Source organism: Sinohyriopsis cumingii, chromosome 3 (assembly GCF_028554795.1).
Source record: "Sinohyriopsis cumingii isolate HCF-2022 chromosome 3, ASM2855479v2, whole genome shotgun sequence".
NCBI lineage: Eukaryota > Metazoa > Mollusca > Bivalvia > Unionida > Unionidae > Sinohyriopsis > Sinohyriopsis cumingii.
This window is the reverse complement of record NC_142963.1, coordinates 117,357,710-117,372,186: the sequence shown is the minus strand read 5'-3', so window position 1 is coordinate 117,372,186 and position 14,477 is coordinate 117,357,710. Positions and strand designations below refer to the sequence as shown.

General features: G+C 35.0%; 1 protein-coding gene and 1 long non-coding RNA gene across 2 annotated transcripts; one reads left to right on the top strand and one right to left on the bottom strand.

Annotated features, from left to right (window-relative positions):
* Window positions 1-9,098: 9,098 nt before the first annotated feature.
* LOC149803667 (uncharacterized) lies at window positions 9,099-10,805 on the top strand. Its single transcript, XM_089953977.1, has 3 exons — window positions 9,099-9,357; window positions 10,096-10,178; window positions 10,635-10,805. Exons 1-3 carry the CDS (start codon window positions 9,195-9,197, stop codon window positions 10,803-10,805), a joined length of 417 nt encoding a protein of 138 aa, XP_089810103.1. The 5' UTR covers window positions 9,099-9,194.
* A 651-nt stretch (window positions 10,806-11,456) lies between these two features.
* On the bottom strand, window positions 11,457-14,041 carry LOC149803666 (uncharacterized). The gene is made up of 2 exons (XR_016420242.1): window positions 13,542-14,041; window positions 11,457-12,745 (listed from the first exon to the last, which is right to left on the bottom strand). It is a non-coding gene; the product is annotated as an uncharacterized LOC149803666 (long non-coding RNA).
* Between the last annotated feature and the right edge of the window lie 436 nt (window positions 14,042-14,477).

The following is a 14,477-nucleotide window of genomic DNA, read 5'->3' as shown; positions in this document are numbered from 1 at the left end:
CGACTAGTGTAAACCAGATAAGGGTGGTTAAATACAGGCTTATCAGGGTTTATATCAATCATCTATTTGTTCTGGTAGACTTTCCCCCCTCAGAAACTTTGATCTGATTAACGGTCCTAAATTTGTTAAAAAGCCAGAGATGTAACCGATTTCATTCATGAAAGGCATGTACAGTATTGGGATCTTTTTTTGTTTTTGCTTCAAAAATACAAATGTAGATAGGCGAACATAATAATTTTCAGCAGCTAGTCTTGATCTAGATGTAAATCTCCCTGAATCGTGGTCATGAGAGTCAAACTGTTTGCTCTTTTCAGAGAGAAATGGTTGTCTGTACAGAATTATTCCTTTTCCTTGAATTACATCTTTTATCAAGAAACCTTTGTCAACTATAAGACCATCGCCACGTTGCAGTTTGTGTAGTAGATCACTTTGTCCTAAAATTTCCCTATAAGATGAATTGCTACCAAACATATCTGAACAGTGAATTAAAGCTCCATTTGGAGCAGAGGTGTACATAGCTTTGGCCGTATGACAAATTTTGCAATTTGAAAACATCTGTTTTCCAGCTACGGGACCTCTTGAGACATTCTATATGAAAGCAACAACTCACTAAATATTTGTGTAGCACTGTAGAAAGCTTGATTGAAGAGTTTAAGTTCTCAATTTTTTAAATATTTACTTGACTTGACTTCTCGCATGTTATCTTGGAGTCTGTCTGAGTTGTCTTAGTAGATCAGATACAAAATGAAGATGGTGTTTCAGTCTGTGTCTCTGCACCTATAATAATGGCTGTACTCGATTTTGCCGACCGCTTCTGTTTAGGGGTTACTTGTGTGTACTTTTGTCTGGCGAGGGTTCTTTGTATTCCTATGGACACTTTGTTTTTCTTTGGTGTGACTTGTGGTGTAGAGTAGCTGATGAATTTTCTTTTTCTTATTTGAGATGAGGTCCATCGTGGAGTAAATAAGGACTGTTGAGAAATGATTACGTCATCTGTAAAAAGAAATAAAGTGATTGCAAGTGGGTGGGGGAACGGGTAGAATATTTTATTTTATTTTTGGTTTTCAAACTATTGATCAGCGTTGCCGCCCCCCCCCCCCCCATCTCCCAGTAAATTCCTGGAAAATAATTATGAAAACACTTTTTATACTAGAATAGGGTCTCTTTCTGATCGTTTACAATGGGGGATTATTAGAACAAATGTTTCAAACACAGGAAAGGCTAGTGACATGAAGAGTTATACGTCTATTAAATAAGAAAGAAGAATAATTTAAAAGGCTATATCAGTTTCCTATTTTGCAAGACGAGACAGTGTTCACCTCAAAAGTAATGACTGTGTAATATTAAAGCATGTGTGTTCAAAAGAGAAAAAAATGGTTGCAATTGTTTAGCATTTTTCAATCATTCATTGGAATGTGAAGACTTGATACATTTATAAAGTGGAAGACTGATCAACATTGTCACTTTAAAAAATTAAACCTATGCAAAATTGTGTAAATATACATTTAAATTTTTTAATCAGTATGTAATTTTTTATGTATAACAGGTATAAAAATTAATATTAAAGATACCATCATGTGCAGTTGTTTGAGGTTAGTTCATTGGAATTATATCCTCAGCAGCATCGAGTATATATTCGTTGTATAAACAATGCTGGTATCAGAAATGCAATTATTTGAGGTTCAGTAATTTGATAAGGACCCTCTGTATCCTCTGGTATATTTCATGCATCCTCTGTGATGGTATCAGAATTGATTTGATGAACTGTAAAATATAATTATTCAATTATAAAATGGATACAGAAAAAGAGAGACACTAGTGTTAACATTGTAACTAAGATTTCTTTAGAGATTGAAACTACATTACACATTGAAAAATTTACTTGCACTTCGTTTATAATATATTCAAAAGTAAAGACATAGGATGGGTTGCATTATTCACAGCAGTAAAAAAAATGCATTCAATGTTATTATTTGAGCAATTAACTGGTAATCAAAGATGAAGACCAGACATTGGTGTTAGGCCACAATAAAACTAAAGTGATTAGTAGAGACAAACAATCAAATTTGTGAGAAATCAACTCTGATGACACATACATTTACAAGGTGTAAACCATCTAATGACAAATATAAAAATAACACAAACCATACACATTTTTTCTGGTTTGGCTCCATGTGTGATACAGTGAGCTGCATTAGACCTACAATATCATCTTGTCTTTCAAAGTCTGAATGTAATAAAGGACATAGGAATATTATACACGTTATATAGCTTAACTGTAGGTTGAAGGTAAGAATATGGCTAGGAGGTGATTTCAGTTATCATGTTCCCATAGTTAACAATTTTAACTATAAACTACTTCAACAATTATTTACCTAATTATATAAATTGCTACGATGGTTGACAGAAAATTTCAATATGACGTTATTAGTCAGTTCTGAAGAAAGTCACTATATCAAAACAATTTACGATACTTAGTTATTTAAAATCTTATTTTCCGTAGGACATATTATATGTACCTTTTTCTTACCTTGACACCGTATTACATACATTGCGTTTCGTTGACCAATATAAGGATTTTTTTTCTCGTATTAATATGCGGTATAACAAACCTGGACTATTTGTCGTCGGTAAAGCTGTAGATATTCCTTCACCATCGGCACTAAAATGCAGCGAAGACATTCTCACATTCTTGAATTGTGACATTCGTATTCCGGCCAATTCAAGTTCGATTTTCCTGCTCGTATGAGCCACTGTTCGCACAGCTAATCGTCTCTCCATGGCAGACGATGGAATTTAATGCCACATCCTTGGTTGGAGCGACTTAAGCAACCTCTGACGATACAAGTAGCAAGTTGCGGACATTTCTTAATTTTTGTATTTCAGAAATAGTTCTAAACAATGATGGACGCCATTTTGTTATGTACATGTACCCACCAGCGTTTGATTGGCTAGAGTATCACATGACTCGGGAGGTTATTCGAATAATTACGGAGCAACTCGGTTAAATCCGGTATGAAATGGGCGATTAGATATTTTTCTTTCGTCAGTAAAAATTCATTAGACCTGCCATAGAAACTATACCGCACTATGAAGTAATGCTGTGGAGAAAAAACAACCACGGTCTTTGTTGATATAGCATAGTTATAATCAGTGCACACATTATTTCATTGACCTTGCAGTGTAGGTGTTGATCGGCACTAATTATTTGCCTAAATATGTACAATCTGCGGGATTTGTTTCTACAATCACAGCAGAGTAGCATCACAAATTGGGGATCTTACCCTTTTTTAATCCATTTAGAGCACTGGCATCCGTATGAGACTCGAACACCCATGACTGGCTCACTTACGTGACGTGTGCTTGTGGATAACTTATAGGTCAAGTATGTCAAAGGAGGACGTATAGGCGAAGGCGGGTGGCAGGAACCCAATAGGGACAAATAACTCAAAAGCCCTACTGTCATACTACTCGACTAAACGATGAAGACTGACTGTTTTCTTCTATTTCATGGGTCTCAAGACAACAGTTGCCGTGTTAGCTAGAAGTTTTTAAACGTGCGAATACTACAACTATTGTTTCTCTAATTACCTAATGATAACACGTCTTTAAACTCTAATTCGACACTTGCCTGATTTTCTCTTTCTTTACATTTGAATGACGTATACTATTCTATTCCGAGTCTAATATCAGAGTTTCACACCTTGGAATACAACACACGACCCAAAGACCTAATACAAAGAATTATTCTTACCTCGAATGACTAAATACTTATACTTAAAGTATTCCAGAGAATACCCTAGGAAAAGCTAGGGAGCGTTCATTTTGTGGAACGTATCAATGCTATCATAAGTCTCGTGAAGTCTCGTGAATGATGTACATTATGACGTCTGCTCCAATAAATTGGCTTTTGCCTTGGGCTGCGAAATATTTAGTCAACATTAACGACGCGTAATGAACAAATATTCGCAAAAATCTAGCAATGCTATACGCGCAGAGTTAAATTCACATAGCAGATACAATTGTTTATACATAACGTATGCCTCCTAAAATCACTCGGCCACGAGTGATCACAAACGTCATACTTGTGTTCATGAATCACAACTGATTACGTCCCTAGAATCGACTACCATCCTGATTCGTGATTCCCAAATATGATTATAGATCTGACTCAGAATCAACGGATCTGATCCTCTACATTAGCAACTCATCATTGTTCTTAAGATAAAGGATAATCTATCACGCCCTTATATAAAATACATTATAACAAATACAAACTGTATATAATTGAATTTTAAAAAATGTCACTGCTTTGACTGGGCTATCTAGCTTGCAAACTATCGAATATTATTAGCAGGTTACAAGTCTATTTAAATAAATCAGGATCTTCAAAAGCTAGCTTAATAAAAACAGAAAAGAAAAGGCGATAGCTATCTCAGAGTAATTCCAATTCTGTACTAACTGATAGACAAATCGGCCAAATAAATTGAAGAAATTATGGCTTCTACCTCCTTTTCTCCCGTACAACCAGTAGGCTATCAACAACTAGTCAAACACGCAGGAACTTCCTGCTCCCACGACAAAGATACTGCAGATAGAGTGATATCGATTCTTATTGTCAGTCCAACGTTTACAATGTCAGCTTCCTACTATCCAAAAGCATCCGGCATCACATCCTCTCTACCAGCCACAAGTCGCCCCAACACGGCGACAAAGAAACCCGAGCGTCCCATAAGAGGAGCGCACGAAAACACTCCGTCGGCTACATACCCTGACAGGTTACACTGCCGCTCACATGAGTAAGCTCACGCTAATATGACAGACAAGAAGCTTCTTCAGAAAGTTAGGTCTCACTGGACAGTTTATCTGGTTAATTTTCATCCGACAATGACCTATTGCAGAAAAATGAGAATAATTTTATACTGAAGATAAAAAACAACAAATTAATGATCCTTGTAGAAAGCATACATCTGAGATTTTGACAGCAGCAATCAGGTTAATTCCTAATGCAACTGGTGGCTTTTATACTGAACCAACACTGCCACCAACCCTGCTTTTTTACATTCATTTCATGTTAGACAGCAAATATTTATTTTTAATGTGTTCATGTGACAAGGCAGCTAAAAGAATCAGTATGGGTCTTATGCATGAATAAAGTTCACTAGTACTATAACAAATGAGCATACTTTTCATCATCCCTCAACCATCTAGATCTTTAGATATTTACCTTTGTAGCAGACACACATAAATACGCAAGCCAAGTCGGCTGCTCGTTTGCATCCCAAGCTACGCATTTGATCTTCAGTGCTAGTCTAACTGTGAAAGGCAGTCACCAACAAGCCAACCTATTTCCAAGCCTAACTCAATGTAAATCTAAACCACATTACAGATTTAGCTTTTGTGTGAATTTATAAATGCAAGGCTTGTGATAATTATGTTTATGCCTTATACCTTAAAAATTAGTGAGACCTTAGGAATTTATATGCCAGTCGGATTGGAGGAAACGCTTCTCAGTTGCAAAACCTTGGGCAATTCTGAATAAAACGCAACCTCAACATGTGTAAAATTCACAATTGTCTGTTTCTTATAATGTATGACAGTTGTCGATGGTCGAGAGCCATGATATAGAGCAACAGCTATGAGACACCTTCATACTTTCATTTTACTTTCCAATCTTAAACATACAATTTCCTTATATCAAGCCAATGTCATCATTTTTCATACCTAACATAGCCTGTAGTGTTAGTGCCTGGTGATATCTGTGATATCTCCCAGAAAAAATAGTGCTATTTTAGGAAATCTCAAAATGTAAGGAATAAAAGATGTAAAATAGACAAGCTGATTCTCCTGTAAAATAACGGATAAATGTGCATGCTAAGTACTTAACAAAATATGAACGATGCACAACATACGTAAACTGACCAAAACTCTCTTATTGATTTCATGAAAAAGGTCAAATCTATACTAGAACAGAGAAATCTTAGGTAGACTGTAAGGGAGGCAACTCATCAGGTAACATAAAATGTATGAGCCAATCGTTGTAAACTGAACCACATCAGCTGGGAAATTTAAACAATGAAATTCTATACCCAGATTCATACCATCTGTTGAGAAAACAATATGTATGGATGATGTATTTTAAGAACACTAAGGTCACCATTCAGGTTCATCCCATCTGTTGATAAAACAATATGTATGGATAATGTATTTTAAGAACACTAAGGTCACCATTCAGGTTCATCCCATCTGTTGATAAAACAATATGTATGGATAATGTATTTTAAGAACACTAAGAAGGTCACCTTTCAGGTTCATCCCATTTGTTGATAAAACAATATGTATGGATAATGTATTTTAAGAACACTAAGGTCACCATTCAGGTTCATCCCATCTGTTGATAAAACAATATGTATGGATAATGTATTTTAAGAACACTAAGAAGGTCACCTTTCAGGTTCATCCCATCTGTTGATAAAACAATATGTATGGATAATGTATTTTAAGAACACTAAGGTCACCATTCAGGTTCATCCCATCTGTTGATAAAACAATATGTATGGATAATGTATTTTAAGAACACTAAGGTCACCTTTCAGGTTCATCCCATTTGTTGATAAAACAATATGTATGGATAATGTATTTTAAGAACACTAAGGTCACCATTCAGGTTCATCCCATCTGTTGATAAAACAATATGTATGGATAATGTATTTTAAGAACACTAAGGTCACCATTCAGGTTCATCCCATCTGTTGATAAAACAATATGTATGGATAATGTATTTTAAGAACACTAAGGTCACCATTCAGGTTCATCCCATCTGTTGATAAAACAATATGTATGGATAATGTATTTTAAGAACACTAAGGTCACCATTCAGGTTCATCCCATCTGTTGATAAAACAATATGTATGGATAATGTATTTTAAGAACACTAAGGTCACCATTCAGGTTCATCCCATCTGTTGATAAAACAATATGTATGGATAATGTGTTTTAAGAACACTAAGGTCACCATTCAGGTTCATCCCATCTGTTGATAAAACAATATGTATGGATAATGTATTTTAAGAACACTAAGGTCACCATTCAGGTTCATCCCATCTGTTGATAAAACAATATGTATGGATAATGTATTTTAAGAACACTAAGGTCACCATTCAGGTTCATCCCATCTGTTGATAAAACAATATGTATGGATAATGTATTTTAAGAACACTAAGAAGGTCACCTTTCAGGTTCATCCCATCTGTTGATAAAACAATATGTATGGATAATGTATTTTAAGAACACTAAGGTCACCTTTCAGGTTCATCCCATTTGTTGATAAAACAATATGTATGGGTAATATATTTTAAGAACACTAAGAAGGTCACCTTTCAGGTTCATCCCATCTGTTGATAAAACAATATGTATGGATAATGTATTTTAAGAACACTAAGAAGGTAACCTTTGCATCACATTTTCACACTGGCCATCACATATTATTGCTGAACCTGCTGCTATTTAGCGAAGTTTGTTTTGCTAATGATTTTAACCTGCACATAATCAAATCTAAAGCAAACAGAAAATCATGCAAATTAAAAGAAGGGAGGAGAAATAACACAATGTAAAAAGGGACATCCATTTCACATAACTCACCAAAAACTCCAATGAAGCTGATCCAGATAGATTTGTTTTTGTGAAAACTCCACAACAATTGGTGCGGCTGACTCCCAAGAAAATCTTTATCACTTCGGCAGTTGTGCTCCCGTACACCTTGAGGCCTACAAGAAATAAAACCCTGAACTTTATTATAACTTAAATTTCTGGAAATAAGATGAAATCTTTACATTGAAAAATTAAATGATGAGTAGATATGTAATGTGAAAGCATTAAATTAAGGTACTCATCGTTAAATTAGGAAAATGTACCAGTATGTACTTAAAATATTGATAAACTGAATAAGTATGTGAAATACTTTAATTACCTCATCTTGCATGAAACTGATAAGGCTTTTGTTGTTCATTAGCAGAGTGGATCAGAAGCAATTCCTGGTAACTCTAACAGTGTTGAGTTAACTCCCTTCTCTACAACGATTAAGTACTAAATAATCTATATGAAGTGTATGTTTGGAATACCTAACTATGACAGATTCAAGATAAGGAGGTGATAAGGAAATGAGTTATGACACAGTGAATCACATTTGATAAGACTGAAAAATGCCACCGGTTCTTAAGGTCCCACTGGACAGTTTACCTGGTGAATTTTCATCCGACAATGACCTATTGCAGAAAATGAGTATAGTTTTACACTGAAGATACAAATAAAAAACAAACTAATGATTTTTGTAGAAAGCATACAGGTGAGATTTTGACAGCAGTAATCAGGTTAATTCCTGATGCAAATGGTGGTCTTTATACTGAACCAACACTGCCACCAACCCTAAATGTTGCATTCATTTTTTACAGCAAGGAGCTATTTTAAATATTTTCACGTGACAAGGCAGCTAAAAGAATCAATATTTGACTTATGCATGAATAAAGTTCACTAGTACTATAACAAATGAGCATACTTTTCATCACCCCCCAACCATCTAGATTTTTAGATATTTACCTCTATAGCAGACACAATTAAATATGTAAGCCAAGTTGGCTGCTCATTTGCATCCCAAGCTACGCATTTGATCTTCAGTGTTAGTCTAACTGTGACAGGCAGTCACGAACAAGCCAACCCATTTCCAAGCCTAACTCAACGTAAATCTAAAACACATTACAGATTTAGCTTCTGTGTGAATTTATAAATGCTAGGCTTGTGATAATTAGGTTCACGCCTTCTACCTTAAAAATTAGTAAGGTGTCAAAATACTAAACTATCCAGTGCGACCTTAACCGCCTCCATTAGCATCCACATCAAGAGTAATGATGTCAATCCTGAAGGTATTGCCAGAAAGAGAGCTTCGTTTTCAAGTTTATCCAAGATGAACGATTCGGTTATTCTGTGGCCGAAATAAGAAATCTTACCCAGTGAGAGCACAAAATATAAAATAAATTTGAGAGGCCCCTTCAGACTGAGTTCAGACAGTGAGGACCTCAGCTGAAGCTTGTTTAGCTTATTCCTAAATCCGGCACTGAATAGACCATTCTTAATGAGATCCTCATGAATATTAATGTATCGCGAAAACGAGGCTACGGTAGGCAGACTGAGAAAAAAATATGGCGTCTTACTGTACATCGAGTAACGATCTGAGCTGTTTGCCAGATATTTCTTTTACATTCGTTGAGAATTTCATCACGGGTGTCTCCAGCAGTTCAGGGAATGAACAGATGACAAAAGGATTCAAGTATTACAGTGACGGATATGTCCATTCTCTTAAAGGTTAGTTGATTTACGTCCTATCTTGAGTGTACTTTTTCTCTACTGCACACAAAACACAAGTTAACGATATAGAAATGAAACTATTTAAAGCATAATTTGTTTTTCTGAGTAGGTCTGATTTAAATGTACAGCTGTCAGTCAGTACTGTGGTCAAAACACGCGGTCAAAATAAAACATTTACAAAACGTGCATAGTGACACAAACTGCCCTTTTAACCAACCACGCCCCCTTCCTCACCAGTAGAGACTTTGTGGTGCGCTTTAAATAGTTTTGGGTACATACCTTGCATTTTAATATGTATCAAAAGTACACAACCTGACATTTTTATATTTACCCACAAAACAGCAGGATTATTTGTTCAAAGCTGTTTTATATCCATTCATATATATATATATATATATATATATATATATATATATATATATATATATATATATATATATATATATATATATATATATATATATATATATATTATCAAAGAGCACCCTGCCCCCAAACACACAAATTGGTCCCTTATTTATGTGAACTTCTTCATTGTTCATTGATCATAATTATTATTAGTTTTGTGGTGTTGGTAGATGGATGAATTTTAACACCCAGTATGTAACTGCACACATTAGATCAAGTAAACATAATAGGGAATAATCGTGTCTAAACAATATAACATTTTGTCATTTTATGTATGGGATATTATGTTAATCTGTTTATTAAACTGAGTTTCTCTTTTATTTTCAGTTTATAGAGATGGAAATGAATGCCTTGTCAAGGGACGGTGTTTTAGATCACAAAAGAAGAACGAGTCACCACATGTTGTTGAGGTCATTTTCATTCATATTTATATTATAAATTATTAAAATTATATTCAACATGCACAAATATTTTTAATATTTCAACACTTAAAATATTATTGAAATTCAGATCTTGCATAAATGCTGTCTACGATACAGTTTGGCCATATCATATTTCTTCAAATAAACTTTCCAGGGCTGTCTATTTTCCTAAATTAGGATTGCTTTTGGAATACAAAATGAGTATGCTGTAAAGAAAAGAAGAAAAGAAAATTATCCGATTTGTATCCTTTTTAAAAGAAATTTCAACAACAAAAATTTGTAAAACCTGCTTAAGAAATCAAGGAAAATAATTTATATTGCATAAATGACACCCCAGTGTGTAGGAACATTTTATTTGAATAAGAAACAAAACCACCTTTTAAATTATTGCGATTTATGATTTTGGTTTGTTTTTATATAAAAAAAATAACTTTTTTCTTCTAGAGAATGAATGACAATGTCAATCTGTACCCAAGTGGCATAATTGTGAGCCCATTTTGTCATTGGCTTGCTGCAACTCCTGATCGTAAAGTCTACAACCCCAACAGGACCCCCCACCCCCTTATGGTTTGTTGGAGATTAAATGTCCAGTTGCAGACACTTTACTATCTCTGAAGTACCTTGCGGTCTCTAATGATGCCTTGAAATTGAAGACAAACCACAACTACTACTACCAAGTTCAAATGCAGTTGGCAGTTACAGGACTGGAATGGTGTGATTTTTGTGTGTGGTTGGAAAATGACTTTCATGTTGAGACTATTCTGTTTGACAGGGAATTTTGCCAAGCTGTCAAGGACAAGCTTGATCTCTTCTGTTATAGATTCTACCTCAACTAGTACGTTCTCCTGTTTGTATATATGCATATGAATGTTTTGTAAGATATATTAAAATGAATTTTCTATGCCTTTACATTATTAAATCATTCTGACAACTCCAAGCAAAATGGCTGCAAGTCAGTTGCCAATGTGGACTTTGTTGCACTGCTTTTAAAATCTACTTACATAAATTGTCAATTTTAAATTCAGCGTAGCTGGTTTTGCTTACTATATATGTATATAGGCCGGAACAGTCACACATAGATGCATTATAGAACTGTGTATCATTTTCACATGAACCCTTTGAGTAATTGTGTATATATATATATATATATATATATATATATATATATATATATATATATATATATATATATATATATATATATATATATATCGACATACACACATCTTACCAAAGGTATTTGCATGAAATTCAAGATATCATTGAAATATTACACGATGTTACTAAAGGTGTTTTAAAAAAACTTGTATATTACTGAAATGTTCATAAAATGAACAAGATTCACACATCTAAAAGGTATTTGCATGACAAGATGCCAATGAAATGTGGCATGATTTTAAGGTCTAAAAATAAACTACTGAAATGTCAATAAAATGAACCTTATGTGGTACTTTCATAATGTCTCAGTATCTTTGTTTTCATTCACAAGTTCTACATGATACTTCCATGTCACAAAATGCTATTTCTTTTGTTTAATTAGTGGTCATTTGAACAAAGTCAGTACATTTGCTACTGTCCACAACTGATTTATTGACCCAGAAATTGTCAAAGGCACCACAGACTGTAATAACTTTGTATTCTTTCACCCTCTTAATGTATCTTTACACATGTATCCTCAGGCTTGCAATTTTTTGATTGGTTTCCACCTGGGAAGCTGTGAACTGCCCATCACTACACCGAAAGTGTGGTGTTGCAATGGAAACACCAGTACCTTCTAAAACTTTATGTAAAACAAAACCTTTATCTGCCATGATTTGGTCCCCTGGTTCTAACAAATCTATAAGCCCTGACAGCTTTGTGATCTCCACATCACTCATGCATCCCGAGTACAAGGAAGACACACGTGATTGCACCGTGTGGGGCTATCCCTACCAAACCTTTTCAGGTGTTGTGAGTTTTGTAGTTTGAATAAGTCTTTGATGCAAGCACTAGAGATGAGGGTCTTTCTGTAAATATTTCTGTGCAGTCAATAATAATTCTAGTTCCTGGGTAGGACAGTTGAAAATCGAGAGGCATATTTGCTTGAACCTGCTCACGACTTGGTAAAAAATACAAATAATTTGTCCACATGATTATTACCCGACTTACAGAATACCTGTGAATATTAAATCGAACAGACATATCTTCAATCGGAAATTCACATCTCAATCTACACAAAAACATGAAAAGTTCATCCACTGGGTCCATTGCCTTTTGCCGTCCCCTGATGTTGATGTCATTCCCTGTGCTGTAATATAAGCTCTTCATTCTAATTGCAGTAGATTTGATGCTATTGAAGAAGGTTCTAAAAACCTCATATGTGGGAAAACCAGTGTAAAATTCTATCATTTCATCATCATCTGTAAATCTGTTCAATCCAAGCTTCTCCATGTTTATTTTTTTTATTCAAATCTTGCAGTTGCCTTTCCTTCTCTTCCAATTCTGTTACTGCTTTCCTCAGTCTCTTCTCCAGCTCTGTAATTTTACTTTTGCATGCTATATGCAACTCGCAGGATCTGAAGAAGGTAAAATAATAATGTAGCTTTTCATCAACATTTGTTAACTATAATGGAGACAAAAAAATATAACTAGCAAAGTTACCAGCTTCACTATAATTTAAAATTATACAAGAGTTTTAACAGAGGCTGCTTTCCACTGATTGTCTGCTCTCTCTCTCTCTCTCTCTCTCTCTCTCTCATACACATAAACACACTGTGTCATGCACACACACACCATGCACACACTATGAAATAAATGTGTAAAACAAAAGTTACATAGCTATGGTTTGATTAAATATCAGTGCCATCTGGAGGAGAACAGTAAGCAAAATAAGCCCCACATAAATCAGGTCTTTTCAGAGTAAATAAGAGAAATTATGCAGTGATGTTTTATCAACAGCTTCATTAATTCTTATCCACTCTCTCTCTCTCTCTCTCTCGTAATTTCATTCAACTTGTACTCTCATCATTTTCATTGTACTGGTGCTATCTCTCTTCTCTATCGTGGTCATTTACATTCTACTTGTTTTTTTAACGAGGTAATAACTTTACCTTTTCTGTACTTACTACTCCTACGCAAAATTCATAATTTCTTATAAAAATGCGCTGCTTGGAGGTACGCCCAGTTTTCGATGACCCCGTTATGTGGAATGGGACTAGGGGTAACATTTTTAGAAACCTGTCATTATAAAACACACATACATACAATCATTTACTTCATCGACAGAATCTATTTTGCGTTTGGAATTCTTATTCTTACATCATTCAGTTCCAAGAAAATATAAACACACCAACAATCATCCAGTTTTCTTACCTTAAAATTCGGCCCCTCATCACGACGTATTGCAACAATCCATTTTCTACGAAGCTCCATCTTCTTCACTGATGGGATATGGTGGAAGCTTAAATCTATGTGAATTCTAGCATTCCCATTGCACAACGGAACACAACAATAATTGTCACGATTTTTTCTGTTGCCGGTATCAACTGTAGCAGCCATGGTTGCGAGGTAAAATGAAACTGGTGCCTATGTTAGCCTCGTTTTGGATTCGCTGACCCAGGGTCACATGAATATATGAATACATTCTAAGAATGGCCTATAGCATCAAGACAATCACAACTTAAAATAGGTTTTCTAACATTTCACAAACGGTTTCTAATCTGCATACATTTTGTTAAAAGCTGTAAACAAGTGACTTGTCACCAACGCTTCTAGAAGGTAATACTGCACTTGATGAATCCCTATCAAATTACCAGATAAAAGAAAACAAACGAAGTAAAAGAAACATCAGCCTTCATATACGAGTATCACATTCAAATGACATAAAAAGTACACCAACTGCAGTGCACTGCGCTGTCTGAGCTATCCAAGCGGCTTTCTCTTTTTATCCTGTGAGGTAACAACGACCCTGACCCAACCATTCATCACACACAGAGACACAGCGGTTGCTCATTTGTTTGGTTAATGAAAACTGGGAAGTGGAAGTTTGTGTGTGTGTGTGTGTGTGTGTGTGTGTGTGTGTGTGTGTGTCTACTGATGGTGGTGGCGTGGTCTTTCAGAAGGTACATCATTTGTATATCAAACACACAAAAGTATGAACTCATGAACTCCGAATGGGAAGAAACGTATTACCATATCATTTGGGTTATTTTATTGCACCTGTGAGAGTTTATGAAATTTCAATCACCTCATTTCTAACCATTACTGGCCTTCAACGCAACATCTGTCAGGTTCAGAAGGAAAATAAAC